General features: G+C 28.5%; 1 protein-coding gene across 1 annotated transcript; it reads left to right on the top strand.

Annotated features, from left to right (window-relative positions):
- On the top strand, positions 1,811 to 3,769 carry LOC104724384 (transcription factor MYB23-like). Its single transcript, XM_010442862.1, has 3 exons — positions 1,811 to 2,013; positions 2,133 to 2,262; positions 3,104 to 3,769. Exons 1-3 carry the CDS (start codon positions 1,881 to 1,883, stop codon positions 3,498 to 3,500), a joined length of 660 nt encoding a protein of 219 aa, XP_010441164.1. The 5' UTR covers positions 1,811 to 1,880; the 3' UTR covers positions 3,501 to 3,769.

Genomic DNA, 13,864 nt, shown 5'->3' on the forward strand with positions numbered 1-13,864 from the left:
CTATAGGTCCCATAATTAATTATCCATTAAATCTAATAAAGTAGGCTAAATCAAGAGAAGCTATAATCTATATACTTACATAATTCATATGCACTACATAATAATAATATATTTAGTGTAGTGATTACCATGATATAATACTGTCCAGAGTTTAATTTCATTTTTTTTATCAAGGATGTCTAATTTTATATATAGTCTAGTTTTAGAAAAATTTTGTTTGCAAAATTTCAGTTGAAGGGAATAGTAACTACGTTTAGAGTTTAGACAGTATTACTGTATTAGGTATTGCAAACAGAATCCACAAATCTGATCTTGGTGTTAAACAAGTTTATTCAACTATATATATAAAACAAATTAATGTAAATTGGACAGGTTTGGTCGTTTATCAGAACTAAATAATTCATATATCGAATTCAAAAGAGTTGTCCCTACATTGGGATTCGAGAAAAAAAATAATACTTATATGTTTGAACTTTGAACATATAATACACACATAAAATATAGCTACACATCTAGCTTAGCTGGATGAACAGAAGATCTACTATGTTTGGTATTAATATAAAAAAGTTTAAAAAATTGCTAGCATCTGTCTAGTGTGTCTACCCCAAGGGAGCATTATATATGTCCAATAGTAATTACCTTCCTTCCTCTTTTTCTTTCCTTCAATTTTCACTTCCACTTAACTTGTTAGTTGGGATATACACAAACATGTCTACCTACACAAATTTTATTACAGTTTTTACATACTTTATAAGATATTGGTAAATTCGGTTATAACTACATTTCATATTTTATTTCAACCCCTTTCTTTAAAACGAATTAAATGTGATTTTTGTGTATATAATAATACTTGCATTCGATTTATCATATAGTTGGGTAAAATATATTTTGAATAACGAACAAAACAGCTGAAAACTCAGAATATGAAGTATCATTTCTCAAATTTACTCCGTTTTTTATTTCCTTTTTCTTTTGTTGAATTAAAAGTTCAACTTTGTTCTTTCTTGCTAGACAACAAGAGGATAAACTACTCTCCAATATCGGGATTTTATTATTTCAAAGGAATTGTGAAATAAGAACAAAAAATATTATGGACGTACGTGGTATATTGTTATGTCTGTTATATTTCTTTGCATGTCTTTTTGGTTTTACTTTTACGTATAACTCTTTTTTTTTACTTCAGTCAGATTATATAACTCAAACTATACATTCATATTAGATTATCTCTTTAAAGAATATTTGATCTCCCGAACCTATCTTATAAGAAATTATATATGGGTGGTTAGAAACATACTAAACCGTTTTCATTAATCTACATATATAACCTTATGGGATATACAATCCCTTCTAACATGTTGTAGTATAGTTTACAATACCTATTACAGTAATTATCTCATCAAGTTAACTCTTTAAACTCTCTATGTGCTCAGCGGCTGTATCATCTTTATATCCAATTGTCGCAAACTACTTAGCAACATGATTTTCGTAGATATTGGCCGCTGATTTTTTTACATATATCTTTTACTTCACCATAACTAAACATATTTTATGATACTGTTATATTCTATGAATTTTATTTATGGAAAAATGTAAATATATATCTACATCCGTTAAAATGGGTAAATCAATTTAATTCGTTAGGTTGACTTATTGGTAAAAGAATGTAGACTTTACCATATACAGACTTTTCGGAGAGACAGCAGCATACAACATGCCTTCTGTATATACATATATACAGAACAATTTAGTATATACGTCACATGGAATTATAAATATATATAAATAGAGCCAGGCTCGACTAATCATGCATCACCGACTCAGCCACCTTCCCTCTCTCTCTTCCCTCTCTCTCTCATCGGGATCAAGAAAAGTGAAAAAGGATGAGAATGACAAGAGATGGAAAAGAACAAGAATACAAGAAAGGTTTATGGACAGTGGAAGAAGACAAGATTCTCATGGACTATGTCCGAACTCACGGCCAAGGCCACTGGAACCGCATCGCCAAGAAAACTGGTCTTTTACTCTCTCTCTCTCTCTCTCTCTCTCTCTTTCTCGCTTCTTCTATCTTGTTTCTTGATGCAAGAAAAGAAAAGTACTAAAGATCGAATTTGAAACTGTTGGATGATAACTAGGGCTCAAGAGATGTGGGAAGAGCTGTAGGTTGAGATGGATGAACTACTTAAGCCCTACCGTAAACAGAGGCAATTTCACTGACCAAGAAGAAGATCTCATCATCAGACTCCACAAGCTCCTCGGCAACAGGTTCCTTTTCTTTTCTTTTTTCTTTTCCTTTTAATCTATATATCCAGGGATTATCTGGCTCTATTAATTTCTTTTATACAATTCAATTAATTATATGTGTGTGAGATCTGTGCTTAATTCACGCTAAATTGTTTAAATGTACAACTACCAAGGTATATATAACATATATCTAATTTATATGTAATATATACTTCGTGTTCGATCCTTAATTCACGGTAATTTCTAAATTGTTTAAATGTTCACATCTTAGCTACGTATATCACTTATATATAACTCATATATGATATATCAGATTGATTCATATACATATCAATTAGGTTATATAATATAAGTGTACCTTATTAATCTATTTACACAGACGTCCACAATCATATGATGGTTATTCAAATTTGTATAGTCGAAAGAAACGGATCGTAAATTTGAATCAAAATCTTATATCTGTCCTTTGGTTTTTCGGCCATTAATTTATATATAGCTAGGTTTTTATTCAAAAAAATATGTTTCTCGAACTTTTACAATGACTCATAATTGTAGCCATTTATGGATCATCTGCATATAGATACCTGTCTTATGTAACATCTACAACATATAAACACATGATCTTGCTACATGTATTACACACATGCTCTATTTTAGGACCATAGGCATTAACTCCACCTCGGTATAGAAATTACTCCGATTTACAAAATTGCTTGTTTCAAAAGTTTTGCCACATATTTTAGAAAACATTCGAAATCCTCATATGCAATATTATAAGTATCTATTTACTTTTTGTTATTATTGAAGAAGTGTAACCACAAATAAACATAATAATTGATACCGTACTTTTTAAAATATTTAGATGGTCGTTGATAGCTAAAAGAGTCCCGGGAAGAACAGACAACCAAGTAAAGAATTACTGGAACACTCATCTCAGCAAGAAACTTGGTCTGGGAGACCATTTATCTGGGGCCAAACCGGCTTGCGATGCAGAGTCGCCACCATCTTTGGCCCTCATAACCACAACTTCTTCTAATCATCAAGAGATCGCCGGCGAAAAAGTTTCAACTGTAAGACTCGACACTTTAATTGACGAGTCTAAACTCAAGCCAAAACCAAAACCGGTCCACTCATTACCAACTGACGTAGAAGTTGCAACGACGGTTCCCAATCTATTCGACACTTTTTGGGTTCTTGAAGATGACTTCGAGCTCAGTTCACTCACTATGATGGATTTTACTAATGGGTATTGCCTCTGAATATCTTATATGATTAGCTTATAAGAAGTAATTAATCATCGATTATTAGATTATAATGAACAAGAATAAGAATATGAATACAACCGATTTTTTTTTCTCTATATTTGCTTGTAGCTTTTGTACTTTTTTTCTTTTTGTTGTTTTTTTTTTTTTTTGGTAGGACCTTTTTGTTGTTGTTAAAAGTAAGGATGATCAGTTGATAAGCAAGTTATAGAAACTTATTTGGTTATTTCCCTAATGTAACCAAATTAAATCCCTTATTAGTTTAATTTTATGTGTCTATATTGTGTACTTCATTCATACATATTTTGGTATAGAACAAAAAATAATACTATTATTTAATCAAAATACAAATAAAATTGAAGTGGGTAACTAGTGGATTGTTAGGAAGCTGTGAAATTTATCTCTTGGGTTTTTCTTTTTCCAATTTGGGATACTCCACAAAAATTCAATCCCAACTTTTAGAATGGAAAATACAGACTACCTTTTTTTTTGCTTTAAAATATGATATATACTCGGACATTTTGTAATATATTTGGTAGAACTAAATTTATATAAAGTTTATAATATACGAAAAGAAAATCTAAAATGATAAAAGGAGAGTATAATATAATCTTTGCTTGTGCTTTCCACCAAAAACAAAATATATAATCTTTGCTTGCACAAGGAGTCGAAATTTTGACATTTTAAGTCAGCAATTACGGTCAACAAAGATAAAGGCACTCCCATCGGTAGTGTTTTCCATTGAGTATAAAATAATAATAATAATAATAAATAAAAAGAACGAGAGATAAGATTAAATCTTCAGATAGAATGTCTCTACATAGACATTTAGAGGCACCGATGAGAAAAAAAGTTTACAACTGTTTTATTCTAGTGGTGTTAGACAATAAATTTAATTAAATAATAAATAATATATATATTAAAAAAAAAATTTGAAACCCTTCAAAACAAAGATGACCATAATAATGCTATAATAGTACAGCTGTTACAACCTTGATTCTACACATCACGGCTTGAAAGATTTTTAAAGGAGAATGAGGTCTTGTCAGGTTAGGCTCTTGTGTCTCTTACTTACGTACATTAATTACATAGACAAGTGTTAGAGTTGGCATTGTAATCTGAAATCAGTGACGATTAACCACGAATTTAATAAATCATACATTCATGATATAAATAAGACCAGACCTCGTACGTTGGAATTTGAAAGTTAGTTGAGGACGCCAAGACTGTTAGAGATTATTTTCCTCGTTGACGTGAATATAAATTGTTCCAACAAAAAAAAGTAAACCAAATCATTAAAACGTATTTATTTCTTGAAACAAATCATAAAAGGTGACTTGGTAGATTTCTTGACCGCGATGGATATCTTGAATTCTCATCTTTTATTTATTAATCGAGGTAGATTTTTTAAAATAGACAGGGTTGTCTATGGTCCATCCATATCCAAAAATTGAGGTAGAGCTTTTAAAATAGGCGGGGTCGTCTATGGTCCATTCATATTCAAAATATTATAGATCGATTATGGACAAGCTCATATACAAATAAAAAATTGACCAAAGAAAAAGTTGTACAGTAAACTAATCAAAGATAAGTACAATTTGTTCTTTGTCAAAAAAAAAAAAAAAAAAAAAAAAAGTACAATTTGTTTTTTTTTTTAATGTTGAAAACAATAAATTACATTTACAATGAAACGGAAAGACTTTTATTTTCCTCTTGGTGTGTGTGTGTGTGTCAACACTCTCCATTCGAAGACCATATCATATATCTAATCTAACATAAGGTTGTTCAAGCTTATCGTCCTCGCCTACATGATCAGTCTCTCTTTTATTTGACAAGTGCATATATATATATATATAATGAACAACGATGGGTTTGATAGGTATTTTAGCCTATCGGCTTGGCCAACCTTTTCTCCACTCCGGCACTCCCTTTCTTAAAATAACAAAAAAAAAAAATGATTTATAAATACATATGGATACTGGATTCTCGTCCTAATCGAATTATGTTATCTCATTCGTAAGGATATAAAACTATATAGCAGTGTACCTTCTGTTAGTGTAATGGACAAGCTCAAGTTAACGAGAAAGTTGTACAAAAACTATCTGTAATAACTTTTTGTGTAATAACTCAACACAGGAATTTTACTGTTAATAACACAGAACTTGATTCAGAGTTGAAAAATGCAGCAGATTCTATGGAACTGAAAGATGATGAATCCCTAAGTTGTTGTACTTCCTTTGTTCCTAATTGATCCCATTTTTAGATTTTTTTCACACATATTAATAAAACATATTAAAACTTGATTATAAATATCTTGTTTTTTTGTAATTTAAAATTTCTATAACTCTAAACCAATAGATGTTTTTATAACATCTTATATTATTTTAAGCTCATATACAAATAAAATTTCTATGTTTTTATAACATCTTATATTATTTTCTTTAATTATTATCGTTTATAATTACTATATTTTCTTTAAAAAGAATTTGCAATTCACAAATGTTATTTGTTTCATAATATATGATGTTTTCATTTTTCTATGCAACTTTTAGATTAATTTAATATTTGATTATTATTTATATTATGTAGTCTTGTTTTATTATTGGTTGAATTTTTAAAAAATAATTATTTTTTAATATGCGTTCTTTTAGATAAAACATTTTATATTTTAAAATGAAGGAAATATATACCGATAAATTAATGTATTTATTGTGGATTGCTTTTTAATTGTAAAACATAAAAAAAAAAAATTGCTTTTGGGAGCCAAACCGTTTTCGACCATTGGTGTCCCAAATTTGGACCCTGATGTTCTTGTCGCCAATGTAATCGTATTGTGACCGGTACTCAATGCCAATCGTCAAATGTGATACAGGTTCGAACTCATCAACTGCGATAAAAGGCTTGATTTTCCAACATTGGAATCGCCTAACATCACAACTTTGAAAAATATATATTCTTTCTGCCATACTTCTCCGAGGAACGGAAATAAAAAATTAGTCATTAACTTAGATTGCGACAGGTGTCAAGCCTATCGATAAAATATTAACACGTCAAAAATTTTAGAAAAGAAAACTAACAATTTTAAAATGTGTCAAGTTATAAATTTAAGATGTTGACACGTGTCAATTTATCGATTTGAGATTACGAAACATGTAAAAAAAAAATCTATTTTATGTTATATATTCTTAAAATATTATATAAAAGATTGTGACATATGTCATGATTTAACTTATAATTTTATATTATTTATTTCAGTTTCATTTTTCAATTATAAATTCATGATGATTTAAAATAAAATTCTATATGTTTTTTCTTTTAATTTCAGTTTCAATTAAGGATATGTATAATCAATACAGTTTGTTTATTCCTTCTTTTACATATTTTAGTTTCACTAAGTTATATTATATTTAGATTTTAATTATATTATTTAGTTTAGTTTGATTTTTAATCAGAAATCCATGATGGTTTAAAAGAAATTTTCTAAAAAGAGAAGCATTATTAAAAAAACTTGTTTTTTTTAGTAATGAAAAATAAACTTGTATTTGATGATATCTAATGCTATTGTAAATTAGTGTAAAACTAATAGATAAATATTTTTTAGTAATCAATTAAGAACATCGTAAGATTAGCTTTAACTAAAATATTTGAGATATATCTAAAAAATCTACAAAAAAAAATCCAACTCCTTTGCAAATAAAGAAGAAAAAAAATTATTATTATATAAAGCTTGGTTTCAAAGTTAGCAATTACAGAATTTTGACACGTATCAATTGTATTGATAAGAAATCAACAAATATCAATTCTAAATTTACTACTCCCTCTGTTTCACAAAAAGTGTCATTCTGTACTTTTTTATTTGTTTCACAAAGAGTGTAACTTTACATTTTCAATGTGACTTTTTACATCAAATTTCTTATTTTACCCTTAACGCTATTTCTATTAAACTTATATAATTAACTAGTCATTAAATAAGGATATATTTGTATAATTCTAGTTTTTCTTAATTTGTGTGCACTGTATCAAAATATCTTATCAATACAATTGATACGTGTCAAAATTTTGTTAATTGCTAACTATCAAAATGACACTCTTTATAAAATAGAGCGAGTAATATATATGTATATATTAAACTAAAAGTTCTTAACTTATCATAAAAAAAACTCTATATAAAAAATAATCTTAACAAGTTATCAAAAGTATTTAGTTAACAATATAATTCTTTATTGTAGTTTTTAAAATTTCACTTATATATTATTCTTTCAATACCAAAAAAATTAACACGAATTTTGTTGGGAAACTCTATTTCCCTTTCCGGTAGAGTCTTGTTTTAATTTTTCAGTAGAAAAATAAAAATTATAAGACTTTTCAAATATTTTTTTTTTTGAATTTATAAAACAAAATTTTATTAATGGGCCTTTCCAATTAAAATTGGGCAAAGCCTGTTTAGCTTGTATTTTTTACTTAGTTCCGTTCGGTTCGTTTAGGTTTTGATTATTTAGATTTACGGTGTCTCTCCCCCATGCAGTAATAAACTAATTCGTTATTGTTTCACTAATGGAAATTAACTAATTAAGCATTACTATTTTACAGTAAAGAAAAACCCAACGACATGTTGCTTGAAAGGTAGATATGATTTTCTCTTGTCTTCGTTCTTCTTCGCTTTGTTTCTCAGATAAACCTTCTCATGTGCACAAACCTTCTCCTTCTTCTTCGTAGACTCGTCTCTGTTTCTTGAATTCGAATTCAAGAGCTTAAGAGATTGTTTCCCTTCACTATAACTTCTCTTCAACAAATCACTAATCCTCCACGACGTCGACGATGATGCTCCCGTCGAGCTGCTCTTTCTCCAACCTCTCTTTAGCGATTTCTCACTCGAGGTTCATGAACCTCTTCTTCATCTGACGAAGATGATGATGATGAATACGACTGATCTTCGTGGAGGAATAAATCTCTCAGCTGAGTTGTAACCGTCGCCATTGGCAGCATTGGCGACTCGTCTTTACCGATGAGGTTCTGATTGAAAACAGGAAATTCAAACTCATCATCGTTGTGTTCATCCGAAAATTCGAGTCGAACTCGCTCGATGGTCTCAGCGGTTCGGTCGTTGGTGGTGTAACTGTTAAAGCTAAGGCAAAACGAAGCCGTGTAATCATGTTCTTTCTCCATGCTTGTCTCTCTAATGGTGTTTTTGTATCTTTCGGTGTATATATATACGTGAAATATTATTGGCTAATAAAAATGGCAATTCAGATAAAATTAAGGAATTTAACAAAAAAAAACAAAAAGATTAATTAAAGAAATGGTAATGTATCATTGTATCAATAGTTTAGGTGGAGTTTTATATTTTTCTTTTTTTCTGATTGATTAATTGACAATGAGATGTTACCTGATTCTTTTGTATTGGATGTATTAATTACGCGTAACACATATAATTATTCCTAATAAGGACGAACATGCTGTAAGACTGAGTCCTTAATAATTAAGATGCAAATAAAATTGTTCAACAAAAAGAGGCAAAAGCTTTCAAAAACAAAATTAGCTAATGCCAAATTTAAAATAAAATAATTGATACAAAATCCTTATCATCAATCATATTCTTTTATAAAATCGAATGTAAAAATAATTCAATCAAGAAAAACGTTTAGGCAACTTGTATAACCTTTTTGTAAAAAAATTAGGAGAAAATCTATATAATAATAACAATCCGAATAAATGCGACCAACAGTTGTGTTTTTTCAATCGTACATTTTGGATATTTTCTGAAAAGTCATGATGGATCATTAAAACGGTTATTTATGAAAAGTTACAACTGTTCACTGTAAAGTTGTGTTGATTGGAACATTCATATCTTTTGAAATCTATATATATTTGTCTGTTTGAAATGTTTTCATTTTTTTGCCATGACACAAATTCAACTAAAATTTCAATTTCAACGGTTTATACATTTTTCTAAATATTTTCTAGCATGCATTCTTTTAACAAAAGATTTTTGGAATGATGAATCTAATTTACATCTTTTAGTTAATTTTAAATATAAAAGTTTAATGAAAATACTTAAGAGTGTTTTTCCAAGAGTTAGATGGATTACATAGTGAGTTTTTAGATTTGACTTTTCAATATGCTAAAAAAGATGCTTTCATATATAAAAATTTAATGAAAATACCTATATATAATAGCAATCCGAATAAATGCCACCAAAAGTTGTGTTTTTCAATCGTACTTTTTGGATAATTTTCCAAAAAAATCTGTAGAAAATTTGAATTGTGTGTTTTACAAGAAGTTGTGATTGTTCATTGTAACGGTTCTTTGTAAAGTTGCAACTGTTCATTGTAGAGTTGTGTCTATTTGAATATTCATATCTTTTGAAATCTATATATATTTGTCTGTTTGAACTGTTTTCATTTTTTTTTGCCATGACACCAAATAATATAAAATTTCAATCTCAATGGTTTTTACACATTTCTAAATTATTCTCTAGCATTCATTATTTTAAAAGTAAAGAGATTCCTCCAATTCTTGATTTCACAAAAGATTTTTGGAATGATAAATATAATTTACAACTTTTAGTTAATTTTATACCTAGAGTCTTTTTCCAAGAGTTAGATGGATTATATAATGAGCTTTTGGATTTGACTTTTGAATATGGTAATAAAGATGTCTTTTATTTAAAATCAGTTTATATGAGTTTGTAGGTATAATCAAGTGCAGACACAACAGTTGCGATTTTTCGTAGCACCTTTTCGTAAAAAAATGTTTTTTTTTGTTTTTTTTTTAATTCAAACGGTTGTATCTGTTCATTGTAGAGTTGTGTCTTTTCACTATATTTTATTTATATTTTTTCATCAAAACTTTTCGTTCTAATAGGTGTGTCTATTTAAATAGTCATGCTTTTGAACTCTCTTCATATTTGTCTCTTCATCACTAACTAACAAGTTCGTTGAAACAAATTTTTCATTTTATGTTGAATCTAGATAATTGAATATATTCTATAATCTAGCTAAAATTTTAGAAATGATTATAGCAATAGAGAAAAATACAATTTAATATTGAATTTACAGTTGTGTCTATTTATCTTAACTTTCCGTTTAAAAAATATAATAACAATCTGAATAAATGAGAACAACAGTTACGACTTTTCGTAGTACTTTTTTGTAAAAAAAATTCGTTTTATTTGTTCTTTTTAAAAAACTCAAACAGTTGTATTTGTTCATTGTAGAGTTGTGTCTTTTCACTATATTTTATTTATATTTTTTCACCATAATTTTTCGTTCTAATAGGTGTGTCTATTTAAATAGTCATATCTTTTGAACTCTCTATATATTTGTCTCTTCATCAATAACTTACAGATCATTGTTCGTTGAAACAAATTTTTCATTTTATGTTAAATCTAAATAATTTGAATATTAATATCTAATATTTAACGTTATTCTATAATCTAACTAAAATTTTAGAAATGATTATAGTAATATAGAAATTTAATGAAACTTAATATAGAATTTACAGTTGAGTCTATTAAACGTAACTTTTCGTTAAAACAATTTCAATATTTAAAATTTATTTTATTTTGTTCTTAAGAGTTATGTATTTTAATTTTAATTTTTTTGTTGATACTTTTTCACTCATTGTTAAATAAATTTTTAATTATAGTTTTTTCATAGAAAATTACATTACTCATTATAACCATTAGTTTAATATTTTCACTTTTCAGTAAGGATCACTTTTTCATAATGATTTTTTTTTTTTTTAATTTTAGCTCTTTACCATAATTCTTTACCATAATACTTTAAACAATATGTTTTGCAAAATTGCATCTATTCTACATAATATTTTCTTTTATATATTTTGATGATTGTGTTTTTAGTAACAGTTTATGTATTCAAACTATTCTATTACATTCAAATAATTCCATAACGTATAATTTTAAATTTTAAATTTAATTGTTTTTTTCTAAAAAATTTCTCCCCCAACATCACACAGGGGAGAGGAGGGGTCTGAGTCCTAGTTAAACTAAAAATAAAATTGAGAATATAGCCATCAAACAAAATGTTGTTCGATAAAGATATAAATATCGTTCGTTAGGAAACATCAGATAAAATAATGCATACGTAATTGCTGACGAATGAACAAGAAGCAGGACTACATTTGTATTGTACTCCAACGATTATTGTTCCTCTGGAAAACGAAGGTTTGATTGCTTCAGTTTCTTAATGTTACAGCATTTATTTATTTGCTCTCCTCCCAACAACACAGAGTAGGCTTATTAAAATCAAATAGATATTATGTGTATTGTGATACTATCTAATCTATTTTATATACTTACTAGTAGTAATAATTGGTTGCCTTGACAAATCTTAAGGCCGAAGGTAAAGACAATTTTTGTATGTATCGATCACAAAATCAAATCAAACTAATCAATAGAACAATTCATAATAGACTAATAGTCATTCTATATCTCTAACAACTCTTTAATCTTAAATTTAATTGTTACTTACAGAGTAATCTTTTTCAATAAGTAGTATTAAATCATGTTATAAAAGATTATGCATTATCTAAACTATACTAGTAGTTACCAAAAGAAAAAAACATAGTTACCGACCTCTTAAGTTAGGGATGTTTAAATTTTTTTTTATGTGGGTGACACAGTGGTATTAAATATATGGCTAAGGACGTCAACTCGCATATGTTTGGTTTCATTGTTTCACTGTTTTTTGGGCATTGGCTCGTATAACTCATATATAGGCATGATCAGGTAACAATAACGCAAAGTTAACGTCAAAGTGGTAGTGTATATGTCGACAAAAAAATTGAAAAGAAGTAGTAGTAGTGTGGTTTTTGTAAGTGTATGTGAGCAAGCTCAAGTTGAAGATGAAGTTCAGGAAGCTGTATAAAATATGTCTGCACAAAGTTCTATCTCGGCACATGCATCTGATGTATGCTCAAACCTTTGTCCTACAAAAGAGCATTAGAACCCTGTTGATTTTGTCTATCTGTCTCGGTTTTGAAGATTTATGAAGATATATTTAAGGTACGTTTTGGGATATTACTTGAAGGTAAAGCACGAAGAAAAAAGAAGCTTGAAGATATTTAGAAGATTTAGTGGGATTAGGAAATATTCGTTTAACAAAGAATAAAGTTAAATGGAATATTTCTTCTTGATTTTAGGAAAGTTGATAGTCTTGGGAAAGACACGAAATCCCTATATTAATATAGAGGGTATAGGACTTAGAAACTTATCTCTTTAGAACGTGAAAAAAGAGGAAAAACCTTGTAAGCCTTTTGGCATCTTTGGGGGAAAATGGTGAGGGTTTTTGTTTCCAAGTAAGAGTCCTGGGTGTAGATCAGTGTTGTTGATCTTAAGGATCTTTTAGTAGGTTGGGAATAGATTGGAAACAAGTTAAGAAAAAATCTTAGGTTTGTGTAAGTCCAATATTGAGCACTAACTGTAATTGTGCTCAAAAAGTATTACCAACAAAGTTTGAGGACGTAGGCATTTGCTGAACCTCGTTAAAATTTTTGTGTCTCTTTCTACACTGACAGTTTTAGATTATAAAGCCCAATATTATAAACACTAGAGACAATTATTATGTGCTTAATTAGCTATTAGTTCCCAAGGGTTTCAAATGGGTTGTCTACGTCCATTTTAGACCTATCCAATACTGCAATATTGAACATTTTGATTGCGGATAAATGGCCATGTTCATTGACAACAATATCAATTAACAACAATGTTCAAATGGGATGTCCATTAGTCAAATAGAATAAACTTTTACGTTTACATAAATGTAGTTCTACGATTTTGACGAAAAACACGGTTTTATGTGAAAACATTTTCAATGTTAAAACAAAATTTTGTAGTTTTGGCAGTAAAATCTAGTTTTGCGATTTAGACGAGAACATGGTTTTGACATAAAACATGGTTTTGTGAAAACTCATTTTTAGTGATAAAACGCAATTTTCGGTTTTGACAAAAACTCAGTTTTGCGGAAAAATAAGTTTACCAATCTCTTCAAAATCTCATTTGATTTTATTCGAAATGAGTGGATAAGATTGATTGGTGCGATCATTTTTCAGTTATCTTCTAATAAGTTTAACCAATGTTCATATTTTTAAATCTGTTTTGTCCGTCGGAGAAGATAAAAAAATAATCATTTAGCTTGAAAGAGAAGATCAAAATCCATTAAGCTTTTCAAGTATTTTTGGTCAAGCGATGGTTTGGATGTTTTCAAAATCCAAACACTTGCTTAATTAATGGATTTTGATCTTTTGTAATATGATCATTTTTCAGTTAACAAAACGACAATTGCCTAAAACTATTGCATGCTAGCCCAGTGTAGTAGGGTTTATTACTACAGTATCCCAAA

Source organism: Camelina sativa, chromosome 11, assembly GCF_000633955.1.
Source record: "Camelina sativa cultivar DH55 chromosome 11, Cs, whole genome shotgun sequence".
Taxonomy (NCBI): domain Eukaryota; kingdom Viridiplantae; phylum Streptophyta; class Magnoliopsida; order Brassicales; family Brassicaceae; genus Camelina; species Camelina sativa.

Excerpts from the sequence above, each read along its gene's own strand:
- LOC104724384 (XM_010442862.1), top strand. The coding sequence starts at position 1,881 with ATGAGAATGACAAGAGATGGAAAAGAACAAGAATACAAGAAAGGTTTA. Across the intron at positions 2,014-2,132 it reads CCGCATCGCCAAGAAAACTG|GGCTCAAGAGATGTGGGAAG; the intron begins GTCTTTTACTCT and ends GATGATAACTAG. Across the intron at positions 2,263-3,103 it reads CACAAGCTCCTCGGCAACAG|ATGGTCGTTGATAGCTAAAA; the intron begins GTTCCTTTTCTT and ends TAAAATATTTAG.